We start from the raw sequence: 19,443 nt of genomic DNA on the forward strand, positions 1-19,443 counted from the left end.
GCTGCAATGAAAACTTGATAACTTTTCAAATGAGCTCCAACTGTCAAGCGAAAGAGGGCTGCAAAATAAATGTGAATTCGTTTTTAATATTCTGGTAATAAATGTCAAAGCTTCTGCACATCACATCTGTACATGATGTGACTGCAGATGACAGATTTCCCAGACATGTTACCTCTCCTCCCCTCAACTCGCCTTTTTTTGTGTGTGTGCGCGCGCGTGTGTGTGTTGGGGTTTTTGTTTTGTTGGGAAGTGACGGAGGGTTTAATCAAGAAAGCAGGCAATTCATCAATCCTAAAGAAGGCGCCTGTACAACCCTGACAGAGCGCACATGGTTTTAGACCAACTCGAACCTGGCCAGCTGTCAGCCCACACACACGCAGGCGCGCATGCACCAGCGCACAAACACACACCGGGGCTACCGACATGCTAACAATTAACACAAATAGGCTGTCGGCTACGACCTCACACTTGGTCCGCGGGCCATCATACTGTTAATGAAGGGAAGGCGCGTCCTCTCACACTCGCAGTGTGATGCTGCGAGGCTGACGGGTACGCAGTCTCAAGTAATAAAGCGAGAAGTGTGTCAGGCTAACTCCATTATCAATTTTTCTTAAAAATCTCGCCAGCTCATAAAGAGGAGAAGGAAGGGGAGCGTGCACCTGCAAAGGACAGTTTTCTGGAGATAAATGGTGACTGCTGCCAGCGCCGTGTACAGTATGTGCAGGTTCCTTCGCTGTCACTCAAAACCCCGTCCCAGCGGAGGAATCCCACACCAAATGCCACAAACTGTTCAGCTGTGTGGTAACGTCTGCTCCTTCAGGGCCTTACTTGTCCTGACCATCTAAGAAAATGACTGTCATACACGCACAATGATGTATTAATCAGTAATTTTGTCAATGATACGCTCTTTGTCTCTTCTGTATTTCTTTTCCTTTTTTTTTTGTTTGTTTGAACATCACTGGATTTAAATTCAGGGTCCTTAAAAGATAAATACATTTTTTTTTAAAAACTGAAATAAAATCAGCATCCTGAACTGCACATATCCACATGTCACATCATGTTTTTATATATTTAATAAGATGGGTGTAGCACGGCTATAGCCTGGGACTCTGCTGGAGCAGCAGGAGGATTCCTCACCACATGGTGTCTCTCTCCAGCTGGATAAAAACCTGCCTCATTCACCTCGTGTGGCTCACACACTCTTTTAGACTTGAACGTCTCAGCCGGCTCTGACTCGGTGGTGCTTAGGCTGTCATAGTCTAAGCTCTGTTTCCTAATGAATTAGCCTTTTTTGTGTGTGTGCGTGTGTATGTGTGTGTGTGCGCGTGTTTTAGTCACGGAGCATTGCAATTGTTGTTGAGTTTCTCCTTGACAAAGCCAAAGGAATACCTCCAGTGCATGCAAAGGTGCATATGTAAGTATGGCATGTGACGGACCGTCTTTGACAGCTGTTAAATGTTCTCTTGAGCATAATGCCGAGCTCCTCCGGGAAGCCACGTTCTCTGAGACGAGCAAAGCTCTGTCCAGCATCCAGCAGTGAGAACATCTGAGACAGAGCATTTGTAGATCAAGTGCCATCGGAGCTGCTTTTCCAAGTACAGACAGAAATTTGTGTTGTTTTTACAAACGGCAAAAACGACACAGAAAGCATTAAGCATTATATCAACTTTGACAGCAGTTTAACAGCATAGTGCATTCTGGGAAATATTCAAATATTCACTTCATGTAATTGTCTATAGTGACAGCATCATAAATAGCACTGACAAGCATATTTGTGTGTGTGTGTGTGTGTGTGTGTGTGTGTGTGTGTGTGTGTGTGTGTGTGTGTGTGAGTGAGACACCTTTTACCTGTCATGGTGTAGAGTCCAGTGCCGTGACGCTCAGAGTAAATCCTCGAGCTGGAGAGAGAAAAAAAGCAACAATATTCAGTCACGTTACACACAAGAAAAATGCTTGTTAACTTTGTGTTTTGGAACACCTGTGCTCCCAAAGACATCCCTCGGGAATTCAAATATAATAAAGCAGGAAATTTATTTACGGATTAAAAGCATTAGAACTCCTCCAAAATACAAAGGGCTTTCTAAAATGTCCAAAGGCAAAACAGAGCACTGAAATAACAGGGTGAACTTGAAGAGGAGAAATGATCGAAGTTAAACTGTGCCTCAGCTGCCCAGGGGCTCGAGCAGACCTTTAGCAGGGGTTTGGAGCAGGATCTTGTTAATTCTGGAGGAACTGAGAGATTCCATTATTCAAGGGAAGTCTGTTTTTTTCCCTCTTCTCTCCCTCTTTCAAGGCCTTGTATTACAGAAAACAGCACAGAATGCACTTTGCGGGGAGTTGAAGTTAACAAACCATATAAGATTGAAATCCTCATCAATCAAGCTATCATGAATTACACCCTGTGACTCACCCCTACGGATCGATAAATCCACAGCAAGCAGTGGTGGTGCTGGTGGGGGGAATTCACAGCTTCAAGAGAGCTGCATAACATGACATGCTTTGTAGGTAAAGGGAGCAACGATGGCATTATAAAACAAATGCTCTTATAACGATAATGCAAAGCAGTTGGTGATATCAATAAAAAAAGGGGGAATTGCTTTCATTAGAGCACACGCGAGTTTGTTGTTAGAGACCACGAACAAGACAAGTCGGTTATAAAAGGAATCTGAATTATAACGCAGACAGGACAGATTCTGGGAGTGAGCAGGTGTGAAGCTGCAAATAACAAAGTGCGTTCTGCGTATTATGTACTGTTTTTGGTGTGTTTATGGGAAAAAACATAATCAATTTTTCACTGACGGAGAGTGTAAAACTTTAAAAAAATTAAGACTAAAGTCGGATCTGCACATTCTATTAGTACGTGTGCAAGTTGTGACTTGCAAAGACTCGTATCTACGGACGACATAAATAAATGCAATAATTTCCATCAAGAGCAATAAAACAAGACTCGTGACAGGCTGTGGTATTTATGAGCTGAAGCCTGCAACTCAGATTTATTTGCAATGAAAGGGTCGACTTTTTCTCCTCCTCATTTACATCAGCATTTGGCCATGTTAAATCCAGGCCAATGGTGAATTTTTAAAAGGTTGGCATCAATCTTGTGGGAACGATTGCCATATTCAAGGCAGACTTCTTTTACCCTGCAAAGGTTGATTCCACAGCTGAGGAGCTGAGGAAGAAAGGTGCGCGTCTCTCAAAGCACAGAGACGTCCCTCGGAGTGATAAAGTGGAGGCAAACGGTTTAAATGTCTTTTAAGGGATCGCAGTTTGTGGTGTTATATTAGCGCTCGGAGGAGACGCAGAGAGCAGGGAGCTCCGCATTAAGTCTGGCTATTTATCTGTGAACCTAAAAAGTGAATGTGGTACTCGTGGAAATCCCTACTAGGCTCGTGGAATACTGTTCCACAGGCAACCTCCAGGGTTTCTTTTCCCATCTGTTTGAAAAGCTCAAAACTGTCTCAGTCCAAATTGGTGATTTCTAAATACAATTTTAGGTGGATTGGAGAGGGTAACATATGGCAAATCAATTAGACAACTAATTCTTAAAACAAAACAGGAAAAAAAAAACATGGCAAGTGCATTTGCTAATCAACAGCAGTGTTATGTTGGCCACAGGAGTTTTGACAACAATTAATCCTCATTTCAGGCAAGGAGAGCCATATTGACACATATTCCTAATTTGAATATTCAATTATGGTGTAGTTCCTCATGAAATTAGAGTAAAACTGGGAACGCGGCCTGATAGATTTACACAATTACAACGTGGATCAAGAGTTCCCCGTGAAATCTGCCCGAGTTAAAATCAGTTAAAATAAGAAAGCAAACCAAAGCACAAAGGATTATTCGACAACATGAATTACGATTCAGTGGTGTTCGTTTTTTGTTGTTACAAATAGCAAATGCGGAAAAGAGTTGTCTACTTAAAAAAAAAAAAGGAGGAGAAGAGAAAGTGGAAGAGACAGTGGCGACAGACAGGCAGGTAGGTAAGATGAGAATGAGAGTAATATCACTGACTGAAGAGCCAGAGCTGCGATACAGAGAGCTGGAAGCTCTTGCTTTGACACACATCCAGCCTTTGCCGTGACAACATCTCCACACCTTCCTCTATGTGCCAACAGTGCTGCTTTGTGGGAGCTGCTTTCTCACCCATCATTATCCTTCTTTAAGTTCAGTGTCAGGTGTTGAAAAGAGAATCTCTTAGACTTTGGTGGCAAATCACCGAGTAGTCTCTGCCCATCAGATCTTAGCTGATCATTCGATCATTTCTGGCACCACTCTGCATCCATTCGCTTGATCTCGGCTAGTTTTTGCAACTTTTTCCAAAACGTAGCAAAGTAATGAGTGAGATTGAGCCGGGAAGGATTGTTCTTCAACACTTCAGACAGGGGATCTGTCATGCGACACGCTGACAGTCACCGTGTCTCTTTCTCTCAAGAGTTGTGTGCAGTGGGAAGTCTTGGTTAACCAGCGTGCAATGAAAGCTGATACAATAATCGTGCGGAGCAGCAGCAACGCGTGGAGTGTCACAGGTAGAAGACTGTGCAATCCTAAATGTATTGATACGCGTGCCATTTCTGACACTGATGACTATCGAGCCTTCAGGTGTTAAAGGCAAAAAAACCTCTGAAATGGAAGAAAAAGAGACTTTGCCTTGACATTTTTATCACTGCACAGATTGATTTAAAAAGTGTCCGTGTGTACAGTGGCCCATTATTTTAAGAGAAATGTCAAAAACCTTGATTCTGAGTGAGGCAAAAGAAATTGCAATGTTAGAATAAGGCTAATTTATGCTAGCAGTCACTGCAGAGGTCAGATACCAGCTTCAACAATGACAGTTTTATCAGGAGAACAAATGGCAGCGTTGGTCAGGAGGAGGAAGCAGGGAGATACTTTACTGGCCACATTAAAAGGCTGGCCGGATGGTGCTGTTTTTTCCCCCCTAACATTATAAAGTCAGGGACTTGCTGATACGGTCAGTCTTGACAGAGAACAAGCTGAAGTGGTTGACATCAACCTGCTGCCATGAATGGAATCAGAACACCGTCTCGGGTTGAGACGCTTCAGACAAACCTGATAAAGAGACGTTAAGCACACAGTGTTTAAACGTATTTGCGCAGCAGACGGCTCAGCGGGCCTCCTCCCTATAACTTTTAGTTGCTCAATATGGCACAACAGCCTGAGCCAGTGAGAAACAAGCATTTCAGCTTTACTGTTTATCCATAATTTTAACTACTAAACTGCATGAGGAAAATAAATTATTGCATTACAAATCCCCAACATTCCTTTTTGCAGTTTTACAAGCACCTGCTAGAGTCTTGCATTCCTCTAGAAGCAGAGCTTCTTTAAGGCACCAAGGACTTTTTCTGAACTTGTTAGAGCAGCGTCCTCTGATTTTGCACCTGGGTCACGAAATAAAGTTCAAACTCACTAAATCAGAATACTTTTTGTCTCCCTGGGAGAATTCAGAGCCCATATAAAAACTGTGCAACTGCTGTTCACTTTATGTTTTGTGTTACGTTACTTGTTGAGTTCCTTTGTTTGCTTATGTTGTCATTTATATGGTGTCCTCTCTATGACAGATCTCACTAGAAACAGAGATTTTAATCTCAAGGTTCCTAATGCTTAAATGAAAGTTGAATTTAAAAAATCGGACTTGTTTAGGACTTTCCTTCACGCTGAATAGAAAGTAGATCACATTTTAACACCTGTCTGATTAACATAAAACCTGAAATATGATGAAAAACCATTTCTTTGTTTATTATCTGTAGCACTTCACAGTAGTCAATAACAATTTTTATTACATGTATGAATTTAATGCCACCTGGACACAGCAAACAAGCCAGAAGTCCAATGAATAATTTCAGTCTCAGTCTTTTTTTTAGGTTTTGCAACCCCAGTCACACAGGGTGAGGCAAGTTTCCATGGCTGTTTCCTTTATACTGATAATTTTATAAACTAATTATAAAAGAGACTCGTTACAATAATCATGAAGGTAAATAATTACTTGAAGCCATAATTCTAGTATAAATTTCCCTATACTGTGCTTAGCAGTAGTAAGAGTGGTTAAAATAGGTCTGATGGCGCTGACTGAACCTCTGAGTCACGCCAAAGAAAAGCCCTCACCAGGCTCATTATTTCACACAGAAACCACTTATAACGAGTATTAGTGCCCACGAAAGAAAAGCTAAAGTGCTTTAAGATTTTTGCAAATTCAATTTCGGACTCTTAAAGCGAAACCGAAACTTCTCACCCCCTGCGTTTTACAGCTGACAAAAACGATACAAAAGCAATTTAAATATAACACCTTGGCCTCGATGCAGTAACTGCGCGTGTCCCGTAATGATGCAACGCTCTGCAGTTACTGCAGCTCTGTTGCCGCCGAAAAAACCTGATTTGCGGTTTACGTTTGTATACAACCCTAACGAGCTCTCGCCGCCCGAGGCAACGTAACATTTGAGAGGGATCACTGCAGCTTTCAAAATTATAAGGGTCATTAAAAATTTATACATTATTGACTGTATTTAAAACATCTTTTCCACTGACTGTAAAGAGCACTTAAATTTAAGAGGTGCTATTCTCCAACGGCCATAAACTTGTAATAGATAGCCCGAAGGAGGCGTGAAGGAGAGAATTTTCTCTTGCTGAATATGAATAAAGTATAGTGGGGTAACACTGCACAGACAGTTACACTGTGTTACTGTACTTCTTCAGGGAATCGGTGCTTGTTGAGGAGCTGTTTATAAATCACTGTGTCAAACTATCTTATCTGTGACTTAAAAAAAATTACAGAACTATTTATGGCTCTATGTATGGCTGTCTGAAGTACATGTAAGAACTGCTACTGTGTAAATTGCCCACAGTTTGGTCCTTATGCGTCGGTGCATTACGGAGGGAAATACTCTCAAAAGAAGAGTCTGACTGTGGAATGAATTTTAATGTTAACACAAAAACAGCGGCCTGTGATCTCAGCAGGCATCAAGAGTAAGGGGGGGCAGTGGGTGTGTGAGTCGCTTCGAGGTACAATTTATTCCAACCTCTGTGCCTCACCAACTTGAAAGTGGGCTTCAAAAGAACTGAGGATTACCGGCAAGAGAGCTGTGAAGGCGCACGTGGGCCCGAGCACTCGATCTAACTTCATCACATCAAAGATTATTGACCATCGGCTTCCAAAATATGGACCATTCACAAAACTCCACGTGGTCTGAACCTGGGGTTTTGAATCCACAGCCTTCCAGTTTTAATGGTTCTCACCCCACTGCACAGCCACGGCGAACAGAAGCTCTGTTTTGAATACTCCTGCTGGTGGCTTCCACCGCTCTGGCCTGCTGGAGCTTTTACTCAGCCCGGCACAGGATGGCAGAACGTAGCACTTCAAGCTGGCAAAGACGTCAGATCGCTGTGCCAAGCTTCACCCTCCACAGCACCGCCACACCAAAGGAGTCTCGATTGTTTATTTACAATTTGCTGTGGAAATCCCCAGCTCTTCACTGCGATAAATAATTGAGCTGTTTGCTCTGGACACAGTACAAAGGTTTGCTCCGTTCACTCGGAGGCCCGAGGCAGAGGAAGCCGGAGCAGCATGAGCAGAGGCGGGGACACACGAATACCAGCGTGGAGGAGATCTTGGTGCTCTCCCTTCCTCTGCAGCTGTCGCTCCCTCTCCGGGCTACATCTCCTCTTTTTTTTGTCTGCAAACTACAACCCTCTTGTCACCGCAGTCGGAGGAGCGACCTCCCTCTGCCTCCTGGGACACTACACAAATAGCAGGAGTTTAGCCCTCATTGAACTTCTGTTCTTGTTCAGGGGTTCCTGTCTAGTTAGCCCCGTCTATCCAGTTCACCCTCGCTACCTTGTTGTCCAGCAGCAACCTTTACAGCAGATTGCCCAGGAGTGATCAATTGCTCGTGTCTTTGTTGGCGTACAAGAGGCACAGGAGCGTAACAAAAGCTCACAAGCGCAGGAAATGAAAAGTAAGGCAAGGAGGAAAAGTTAAAACCCGAGACGCACAGCTGAATATTGTGGCGGGGCGTTACCTCGCTGTGCTGGGTCGGGCGTCGCTTTCGACCCTGCCGGACGTGACTCTAGACGGCTGACGCTGGTGAACATCTCCCAACCGATACCATATTCCCATGTTGTTTAGTTCGCTGTGTACGAAAAAAAGCCACACAACAGCTTGGTTAGCAGTTTTACCTGCAAATGGCAAAATGATTGCGACGAAAAGAAAAGTTGCAAAACTTCACGATTTCATTCATTCCCGCTGTCAAATAGCTCACCCTACACAGGTGTAGTTAACAAGATGGGTCTTGGACTTTGCCGTGATCTGGATGTCACATACAGCTGTCTTCGCATCCTCACGAGGGCTCATTTTCACACAGAGCCTCCTCTTCCTCATGGCAGCTTCCTCTGATGAGTCAAGTACATATGAGGATGTCAGAGAGAAATTGTTAGTTGATTATTCAGTTCTGTTTTCTCCACAGTTTGGGGCTAAAGAAAAGGAAAAAAAAAACCTGTCGACAGTTTGAGCCTCTAGGAAAAAATATATATTCACAAATCCCATTTATGCTTTGCTATTTAGTCATTACCATCCTCCGAATAAAAGATGAGCTAATATCAGTTTGTGGGTGACTTGCTGTGCTCAAAGTGGAAATGAGTGGACACTGGAAAGCCACAAAATTCACATGTGTTATTATCATTTTTATCGCTTTAGTAGGTAAAATGACAGAACTAAGTGAATCCTCCATCAGCTTTAGAGCACAACGGGGATTTAAACTCAATATTCTAGATAGAAACTCATACATAATGTCACATGTATACATTAAACATGGATTCACATAAAGTAATAAAACATTAAATTACAACATAGCCAAACAAAACATAATCTCTTTTCTTCATTCTGGCAAAAAGAAAAAAGAAAAAAAAAACACATTGCCATGCTTTCCCTATATTGCATCTGTGCCTTGCTCATTTATTTCCCCAGCAACACTAGAAAGTGCAGTGTAAATGCAATGATAATAAAAATAATAAACAAGCTGTCCTCACTCCCCACACCAAAATATTATTACATTTCCACGGCGTGGATAGTGAGGGGGAAATACGTAGCACTCAAAAAGCACTAAAGCATTGGGGAATGCATTTCATTAATATTAGATAACCCCCATCCACTCGTCCTCTCCCCAAATAAATACATAAATAAGGCCCTCATAAAGAAAAGCACAGCTCCAGCTGAGATAAACAATGACTCATGATTCTCTTCTCTTGTACCTCCAGGGCAAAATGTTTATTTTATTCCCACAGCCTGCCATAAATTAAGCTAACCTGCACCCATAAAACATTCACTATCTCAAGCAAAGCTGCCCCTGAGGACCTCGGCATAAGCTGGTCGGAGAGTGGTGGGGGAAAAAAACAAGCAAGAGGAAGGGAGCGAGCCTGTGGTCGGTATTGACTGTTTACCTACTTGTGTCCATTGTTTCTTGCAGTGGTGTGAACGACTCTGGCAGGGCGTCTTTAATATCAGTCAGCTTCATGTCCACGACAACATCGGGCCCCTGCACGAACGACAGCGCGGAGGCAGCAACTTTTAAAAATAATATATGCAAATGCAACTTTGGAAAGGACAGAGAGCAAGAATGAGAAAAAGGTTAGTCATTTTTTTGGGTACTCAGGGAGGAAAATGTAGAGATAATAGACTCAATGATTTACTAAAAGCTCAAGAAGTCTCTAAAGAGAATGGTTGACAAAATAGCTCACGTAATTACTCTCTAATAGCTTTTTCTGGAGTGAGAGAATGCATGTGTGAACTTGTAATCATTCTCAACCTTTTGGCGAGAAGCTATGGGGTGATGGGAGACAGAGCAGGCAGTCTGATCAACAGAATGGGACTAGTTAAAAATAATCACGGACTGTGTAGCTGACATTTTCAAGCATGACTCTTCCCTGTCTCCCATTACATTTTCATTTTTTGCCATAATAAATTGCAATAATACACAGCGGCAGTAGAGAGTGGGGCGAGCCAGGCGTGACTTGATGCGTCCGAAAAGCCTGGATTCCACTGCCACTGTTGCCCGACAGTCATTACCATTAGAGACATTTTTTATTCATAGTTTTTACACTGACGTAAGGAGGAATATGGATGAATGTTATTACTATGCATGAAACCTTTTTTTTAGTGTTTCCCCCCCTTTCTTTTTCCGGGGAGAATTTTTCCTTTGCAAACTGACAAAGGGGCCTATCTACCTTCAACCTAGAGTATGATAAATCACAAACTATTTACTTCTCCCCACATAATACAGGGGCTAATTCTACAGAATCTGTTTTTGTCATAGACAATTACAGTGGGAGCTCCAATGACTGGCAGACAAAATAGCCTTTGTTGATGGCTCTGTCATGTTTTATTTGCGTCAAAGTCTTCAAAACAATGTGGACACGCATTTTAAGATAATATACAGGAACTAGGGGAAGGCCATTTGTATGCTATATACTAAACCGAGGGCCAGATTGAGCTCCGGCACGAGGCAGCCGCTGCCAGGTTGCCTGACTTTAAGGGGGATGCTGAAAAAGAATCGGACTCGATTAAGTCCTAAAATTGAGCTGATGCAAAGTAATAACAAAAATGCAGGTTTTGTTTACTGCCTGCACCGTCCACCTGCAACCCACGGAAACTTAATTAATAGACGACCAATAGTAAGCTGTATGCGCTGAGGTTAGACAGGTTGATTATCCTGGCAATGTAAGCAGGTGTATTTATGGCCACAGAGCAGCTGACAGCCAAGCAGAAACACATCAGCTGTAGGCTGCAGGCAGGAGAGGAGTCAAAAAAATGCCCCAACAGCATTATGAGAAATACAATGCAAAGATCATTTCAGCCACAGAGGAGTCGTGGCTACTCAAATCAGGAGCTCTCTCTCTGTAAATATATATATATCCTACAGCATTTTCTCTTGCATAAATAGGAGGCATTTTCTGATTCAAATATTATATGTACATAAGCTTTGGTAACCATGGCTGCTGCTGATCAGATAAATTGGAATAGTTAAAATGCAGCTCATTGCTATTTCATGAATAAACATAAATAATATCTTCGAGGGCCACCAACATGAAAAATACCTCTTCCAGGTATTATCCATCCAGAATATGCATGCATATCCATTTTATCGAAAACTTTAAAACTGCACTACCAGTCCTGGCTTTTTTAAAGCAGGACAAACACAAGGCCTATTAAGATATTCTGGCAGCAAAAAGTGAGCTAATGACCATTGGCATACAACAATCAAAAAAGAAGGTGCAGCAGATGAGGAGCTAGTGCAGAGCACATAGGAAAAGGGAGAAGTTTACATTCACGCTTACAGTTTTCCTGGTGAAACAGAGGTAGCGTGTGACCTTGGATTTGAATAAGCTGTCCTTCCTCAGGTCGGCGTCAGAGCCATCTGTTGTTTGTGCAACCTACGTGGAAAAAATAGGGGAAAAAAAAAACAAGGAGAGAGAAAACATGCAGGAGGTGGGATAAAGTTAATGTATGTATGCCATGAGCGTGCTGCTTTTGCCTCTTCCTTTGCATACTAGCCTTAATTAACGCTTGCCTACACTACTGCTCCATCTCATTAGTGCTCTGCGTGGGTAAAGAAGTCTTAGCCTCCAAAAAGGTGGCTAAAAATATCATCTCTTGGGACTTGGCTGATTAAAGATGCCCTGACAAGGATCTGCTCTAATAAGGGAGGCAAACTTCAACGTGGGAAAGCAGGGAATATATTTATGGTAAATGTGGAATGTATCTTTTAAAAAAAAATAAACCTTCTGTAATGTATCCAGAGTGAAGACGTGGGTAAACTGAGACTGAGACACTGCGCACACAGCACGAGTAGTTTTACTTTATTTAAGGAGACAGCTTTTTCTAAGAATAAATTACAAAGAATTTAAAGTCTGATTTCAAAGACCCGAGCCGCTTGCCCTTGTACAACAGGCTCATTCATAGTTGTAAACAAGCAGTAGAGTCAGTAAAAAAAAAGAGAGATTGCATCAAATTGACAGCATGTGGGTACCACAAGTCAACCTCAAGGTCCTATACTGCATTGCTATGTAAATTTAGGTATGCAGGGCAGAGTGATAAAGCAAAATATAACCTGCAGACTGCATCGCAGAGACTCTTCCATCGTTCGAGCAAACATGCTTGGCTGAAGCGTCATGTTCCATTGGCTATCATGTGAGAATAACCTAAATAACTGCCAGAGTTACTTTCTAAAGGGATCCTTTACAAAGAAGAGTCAATCTAATGAGGTTCATTCAAATGAAGAAGTCATAGATCTCTGCACCCACCCACACACATTACCCCCTTGACAATAATGATGAATGACCCCGGTGACTGGTTGAGGGGGGGGGGGACATGGTATGGGTTTCATGCAAAACCACCACTGACTAGATGGGATGAGAGCAGAGGCTAGAGTGGGGAACAGAGACAGATAGTAGGATGAGAAGAGAGAAAGAGGAGAAGATGAGCAGAGAGAGGGATTGCAGGGCCTCTCCACAGCAGTTCCATGAAAGGTCCCAGAAGGAGCCAATACATCACCAGCCTCTCTTACTTCCTTACAAGACAACCCGTCTTGGCCACCTTTTTCCAGGTCAGTAGCCAGCGCATCCTGTCAGCGTAAACAAAGGGCTCGCTTTGTGAAACCCAAAGTCAAGTTGAGGAGTAACGAGGGCACGGTCCTCTGAGGAGGCACCTCAGGCATCATCCTGCCACAAGAACGCAACGCAGCTTGAATTTGAAACGCCAACCGCTGAGCCACGGCAGCAAAAGCATGTGTAAACTTGTAGTGGATCTTGTCTAATACATACACGAGTGCCACTGTATGGCGCCGTCATTACACAGACTTCAATGAGAAGAATGTCACCTGTCTGATAAGAGATATCACACCTCTGATATTGAAATATGGTCGTGTCATTTGATTTAAAATGCAATGTCAGATTCAACTACTGCTTCTTAAAAGCTTATGCTCGCAGTGATCTGAAAGCCCACCGATGAAACAAGTCTTTAGGGGGTATTGAATATTCCTATGAAGCATCTCTGGAGACAGACATAAGCAGCAAGATGCCATGAAGCACTGAGAGACACAGCTGTGAATACAGATATAAAGGCATAAAATCAAAACTCTCTGGAGAGTAAAACCAGGTGAAGAGAAAATATACGAGGCACAGGGAAACAAAGAAAAACACAGAAGCTGAGAAGTATTTCAGATCTTATTTTAAAATAAATCAGCTTCTGACAATATATTAAAAAAACACACACACTGTGGCTATTTACAGGTTTTTAACTCTATTTGGGGGGTCTGTAAAATAGCGTAAAAGCGCACACATTTTAATGATTAAAAATAACCATTAAGTTCCTGTTGCTTTGAGGCCCACCTTATTAACAGACCCGTGACAGCTGGACAGACTAAATGAGGAGTAGATCAAGTACTTAAAATATGTGTGTGAGTATGCACAGTACTCTCATACAACACTGAAATGACTTCCATCATTACAATTTATTCCTCTGATAAAGTCTTTATAAGCTATGTTTGCTGTTCTGTTTGTCTGCCTGTCATTAGGACCATGGAAAAAACTACCAAGAAAACCTGAGAAGTGGAGCACATGGGTACACATGGGTGCCCTTTACATTTGGGCCATTTTAAAGAAAAATCACTTTCTTCAAAACGGCTGAATACAGCATTTGCCTTGGTAGAGTTTTTGCCCCTTAAATCCCCTTGTGTGTGTGTGTGTATAATATAATAATATATATTAGGGTAGGCTAATGAAAATCCAGCTGAGTGACATGAAAACATAATGACCCACACCCAGTCCTTGTTTATTGGTTTGCATTTACAATTTAACACTTATCCTTATTGTCCTTCAGTATTCCAGTTCTGACATTGCCCCTGTGAGCATACGCCACAGACAGATAGATTTAGTTGTATCTACATGGTAGTTATAGTGGCTGTCCTGCTGGCAGCTTGAGCTTGGACACAACAACAAATTTCGTCTTTGGGGACACTAAAGCATAAAGCAAAGTAAAACTACAGTTACATGATCCATTTGTTTCTTAAGTCCCATTTTGAAGCTTTGAGATACAACTTTCAGGTGCAATGCAACAAACTGGAAGTTGTGAAGGGGGCGGGTCCGACTATGAAGCCACCCATTGGCTAATGGCTTGTCAGTAACAAGTTGTTAGCCAATGATGGTTCAATGCGTGAACCCCAGATAATCCTCTCTGAAACAGTATGACCAAGATTTAAAAAACAGACATATTTTGTATAGACATACTCCAATACACAGTCCAATATTTCAGTTGGAAGTAGGGCTGCCACAAACGATTATTTTGATAGTCGACAAGTCACCGATTATTTTCAGATCATGCATCCATTGGACATAAAACGTACAGCTTATTGCACCAGCAGCATCTGCTCTTATATAACTATCATTAGCTTACAGCTTTAAGTGTTTAAGGTATGTGCTAACTAAAAAGAAAGACAAGATGATAGTTTATAAAATTTTTAATGAAATTTGCAGATTGTTTCGGTGGAGTTTAATAAATTCAGCCGTTGCTCCTTGCTATCTAAAATATAACAGGACACTGGAGTATATTCTCGAGTATCTCATACTTCTGATAATCAGTTGTCTGCTTGACGTTTATTCAGCTGTGTAAAAACTATAACTTTAATCTCAGCCAAACCGATTTACTCAGGAACAAATAAAATACTAAAAAAAAGCCAAACAATAACATTTTTAAGTTATCTAAGTGACTCATATATCATGTTTAACCTGAGTAGTGAAAGACGGCGTTGGGTTTGAAAACGATTTGCCGAGAGTCCGGTGTTCTCACCGGCTCTAATGAGCCTTGAACCCCGGCTAACGATCGAGCTGGTGGGTAACAGACGTCTCCGAAAACGTCGGAGCGCTTTTGAAAATATGTGGTTGTCTTGATAAACCAAGCAGATATTTGAAGTTTACACGGCTACATTCTTGCCTGAAAATATGTTAAATGTTTATTTTGTGACCCAGAAAGAATAATAAGCGTAATATTAAAACTAACTAGCTGCCGCCATTGCTGGAAACTGAGCAGGGCCGCGCGGTTCCTGAATTTGGACACAGCTACGATACCGGACACTGCTTCTTCTTCCTCTTTGGGGTTTAACGGCAGCTGGCATCCTTGTACATGCAGTGCTGCCATCTTCTGTTTCAGTCCGTTATTACACTCTTAAATCCAACTTCTTATTCCTGCATCTTTTGGGATCTTACAAAGCTTCAAACGACGCGTCGACTATTAAATTAGTCGTCGACGATTTTAATAGTCGACGTAATCGTGATTAGTCGACTAATCGTGGCAGCCCTAGTTGGAAGCAATGTCCATCATTACTACCCAGATAGCAAGGAAACACTGAAACAATGTTGAGTCAATATCAGGCTGTGTCATTGAATCAACGTTGAAGTGTGACGTTGACCTAACGTCACTCTTGCACCCTTTTTTAATGTTGAAACAACGTCAGGTTTTGATGTTGAATCAATGTTGAAACCTGACGTTGATTCAACGTTATATTTTCTAATACTGCTGACATTGAAACAATGTCAGATTCTGATATTGAAACACTGTTGAGCTATGGTGTTGATTTTCCGCCTCTTTCGCACAGTTGCTTTTTATTAAAACAACAGTTAAATCATGACTGGAAATCTACCTTTCTTTATAGGTATTTTAACCAATACTAAACTACTGCATGTTTCCATCAATACTTCAACCACCTAAACACATAATTGTACTTATTCCTTAAATTGGACACCCTTTATAAAAAAAAACCTAAATGTCTCACAATGTATCATGTCAATATTAATATCCTAAAATAAGAAAGCATTGCATGTGATGTAACAGAGAAAAAAAATAAACAAAAAAAGGTCAATAGGCATGTTTCATTTGCTAAATACTTTATTAAAAGACAGTTTCCAATTTACGTTTATATAATTCACAGAAGTTTGTAATTTTTTGCATGATGTGCGTCCTGCACCACCCAAACGATCTGGGGCGTATCGGAGCCATTTCTGCACTGCTTGTGCAAAGACAAACTCGGACATAGAGTTTGCCCCTAACTGCTGCGTCAGGCTCCAATCAAGGCAAAGCGTCTCACCTATAGACACATTTTAAGAGATGGAATTAGCGTGTCTCATGTCTTAAATGTGTATGCAAGTGCTTGTGTGTTTAACCAACAGGCCGTTGTTATGTATTTAAATCACATCTGACAGCTATTACAATTTATAGTTACAAAGTGTACATAACCTTTATATACTTACCATTGCCTTATTTGCCTCTTGTGATTGAAGAGCTGCCTCTGCATTGTTTAGCTCCTCAATGTTGTGCAAGGGCAAATCCAGAGGCAGTACCCCAGCATCTACCGATTCATTGCAGCCGGTATTGCGGATGGCTCTGACCTCCTCACGGAGTTCGTTAACAGCTCTCGTCAGGTCTGACAGAAAAAGATAATTTTTTTTTAAGTATTTAAGAATACAGACAACTTGTCAAACGTTTCCTTGTGTCACACACAGATATGTACAAAGACACTAGACAGTATTTTATTACCTGGTATTTTCACTCGAGGGGCCTGGGGAAACCATTTTTTTGTGGGCTGCTCATCTGCTAAAGAAAAAAAGTTGAAAACGGTCATAAGTAATTACAAATGTGCTTTTGGAATATTTTTTCCTAAAGTTACAGTTTGATTTATAACAACACACACAGGAAACGGAGATGTGCAAGAAGGTACAGTATACAAGGAATTTTTGAAGTGCACAAGTGTACACGGCTTTGCATTTATAAAAAGTTTACAAACTTCCACTTTTTGGACTATATTATGTGGTGATATTGCAGTATGCAAGCACCACAGATATGTATAAAAGACAAGATCATAAATTCTTAGCAATCAAAGATATGTTTGTGAAATAAAAAAAGTTTTACTTGTGCTTTCTTTTATGACTGGTCTGAGTTTCAGCTTCGGACTGAAGGACAGACGTATCACAGTGTTCACTTAGATATTTCTGAAGACTGCGTTCTGCTTCGTGAAATGTGTCTGGAAGTACAAACACAATGTATGGCCAGACATAAATTAGGACACGAAAAACTTGTTATTGTTACATTTATACAACACCAATCCAGATGATACCCACCATGGCTTATTAGAAGTCGGACTGGTGCATAGGTGAGCCATGTTGCACCAGGATGAACTCTCCTCTTTACTGCGTCGTGGATCCTGAATGTGTCTCACGGAGGATATGGAGGCCATGACAATTTCTCCCCATTTATCCATGATCTAGGGACTATTTCTGTACCACCAGTGCTAAACTGCACAATGCACCAGTCTTTCATTTTTATCTTTTTTAATTTGGAGTCCTTTTTTGCCCTGTCTAGGATAAACAGGAAACAGATAATTACAATATATTTCATAGTCACTACAAAACTTGATCTATTGATTGAACTAAATAATAAATAATAGCTTAAAATGTATATAGGCAACAATTACAAGCAAACCCGTATATGTAAGTGTGTGAATGTGTGTGTGAATGGGTGGATGACAGGTTGTGTAAAGCGCTTTGGGGTCCTTAGGGACTAGAAAAGCGCTATACAAATACAGGCCATTTTACCATTAAACACTGAAGATAATAAAATTAACAGTATTTTGTCTAAGTCTGCCATTGTAGGAATTCATGGCACCGAGACAAAAACTTGGCGCACAGTGTGGCGTCAAAATAGGCGCACACCTTTGACGCTGCGTTTTCTCCGTCTTCCTCGTCCACACGTAAATGCTAAACGCAGTTTACGTGTGGACAAAAGGTGCAAACGCAAGTTAGGTGAGCGTGCAGCGTAAAGTTTGAATTGAGTGCGAATCGAAGCGGGTGCTCTCCAATCATTAAAAGTAACAAAGTCATTGAACACATTTATACAGTTACCTTTACGTTTATCAATCATATATCACAGATTTACAATTTTTTGTAGTACTATGCTAAAAAGCAACCACAGAGCGAAAGTCTGGGTCAAGCGCTGAGGCGACGGCAAGAACAAAGGAACACTCGAAGCGTTAAAGCTAGCTTTGTAAGGGAATATAACGGAAAAGTATGAAACGAAAATGTTTTCTTTGTTGATAGACTTTGTTTGCAGTGCAATTTATTTGTTGCCGGATTGTAAGATGAAAGTAGACACAATTTCGGGCTCCCACATTTTATCTGAAACTTTACATTAACAAGTTTTTTTTTTTTTTTACTGTTATTCAAATGCAACCGTGGAAATAACGAATAGAACAAAAGTCATTCATTCTTACCTTATACTAATCGTGGTGCAGGCCAGTGCAGTGCATGAACTGATGCCTTCTCCGGTCAATTCCGCTGAGAGTAAATCTAATGTCCCGCTCTACTGTACAAGACAATGGTTACCTGGAGGGATGTACCAATGTGATAGGGGTGCTGCGGAATAGTCCAAGTGGTAGCAGCTTTAATTTCCCGCTCAACCATAAATCGATGGTTTTTCAACGTGATTGTTGTCACCTTGTCAACTATAAATAGATCAACAATCAACGATGACAGAACAACAGTGAATCAATGTTATTTCAATGTCAGTGTCAGGTTTCATCAGTATTTCAATGTTGTTTCAACATTGGTTTTGTGTTGACATTTCAATCCTGATGATTCTGATGGTTCAGATGGAAAATCAACATCTGTTCAATGTCTCCTTGCTATCTGGGTATCTATGTCATACACCCAATAATTTGCTAATGCAAAGGATTTTCCTATTATTCAAGGAATAATAGGAAAACAGTTAACACTGGCGCCTCACAGCAACAAGGTCCTGAGTGTGACTCCACTATCTGGCTGGGGCCTTTCAGTGTGGAGTGTGGAGTACTCTCTGGGTACTCCAGCTTCCTCCCACAATCCAAAGACATGCAGTTAGTGGGGTTAGGTTAATTGATTATTCTAAAATTGCCCATAGGTGTGAATGTGAGTGTGAATGGTTGTCTGTCTCTAAGTGTTAGCCCTGCAATAGAGTCGCCCTGTGACAGCTGGGATAGGCTCCAGCCCCCCATCACCTTGATAAGGATAAGAGGATGGATAAGACGTATTCACTCTTTCTTACAATGCCTAAATGTTTTGTTCATGGTTGAAATAATTTACAGAGAGAGGAGGAGCATTAACAAGTACATAATAATGATGTGGGGCAGCTGCATATTGTTTGCTTGAGGCTGTGTTCAACTAGCCACTAGGTGGCCATTATGCAAATGTGCAGGGATGTAGACAAGCCATGCAAGAAACCCTGTTTTCCTAACAAGACATTTTGGACAGAGAATAACTTTTCTGGATGACCTTTGAACTTTGCAGGTGTTTGACAAGCACAAAAATAGTTTATGACAGAAAAAGAGGTAAACCCAAAAAGCATAATATGTGTAC

General features: G+C 41.4%; 1 protein-coding gene and 1 long non-coding RNA gene across 5 annotated transcripts in view; both read right to left on the reverse strand.

Annotated features, from left to right (window-relative positions):
- Nucleotides 1-19,443, reverse strand: part of LOC146562223 (multivesicular body subunit 12B-like) — a 39,024-nt gene that overhangs the window by 14,175 nt on the left and 5,406 nt on the right. For all 4 annotated transcript variants that reach the window (XM_085293801.1, XM_085293802.1, XM_085293800.1 and 1 more), the window contains exons 3-7: nt 11,344-11,439; nt 9,455-9,545; nt 8,274-8,403; nt 8,034-8,144; nt 1,849-1,898 (exon numbers count right to left, since the gene is read on the reverse strand). In XM_085293801.1, coding sequence (XP_085149927.1) covers nt 1,849-1,898; nt 8,034-8,144; nt 8,274-8,403; nt 9,455-9,545; nt 11,344-11,439 — 478 coding nt within the window. The remainder of the gene's footprint in view (nt 1-1,848; nt 1,899-8,033; nt 8,145-8,273; nt 8,404-9,454; nt 9,546-11,343; nt 11,440-19,443) is intronic.
- Nucleotides 15,418-18,666, reverse strand: LOC146562224 (uncharacterized). Its single transcript, XR_014894634.1, has 5 exons — nt 17,176-18,666; nt 16,967-17,078; nt 16,595-16,651; nt 16,309-16,481; nt 15,418-16,145 (listed from the first exon to the last, which is right to left on the reverse strand). It is a non-coding gene; the product is annotated as an uncharacterized LOC146562224 (long non-coding RNA).

Source organism: Mchenga conophoros, linkage group LG12 (assembly GCF_057382185.1).
Source record: "Mchenga conophoros isolate Kocher_MC1m ecotype Shallow Benthic linkage group LG12, M_conophoros_male_GT1.1, whole genome shotgun sequence".
Taxonomy (NCBI): domain Eukaryota; kingdom Metazoa; phylum Chordata; class Actinopteri; order Cichliformes; family Cichlidae; genus Mchenga; species Mchenga conophoros.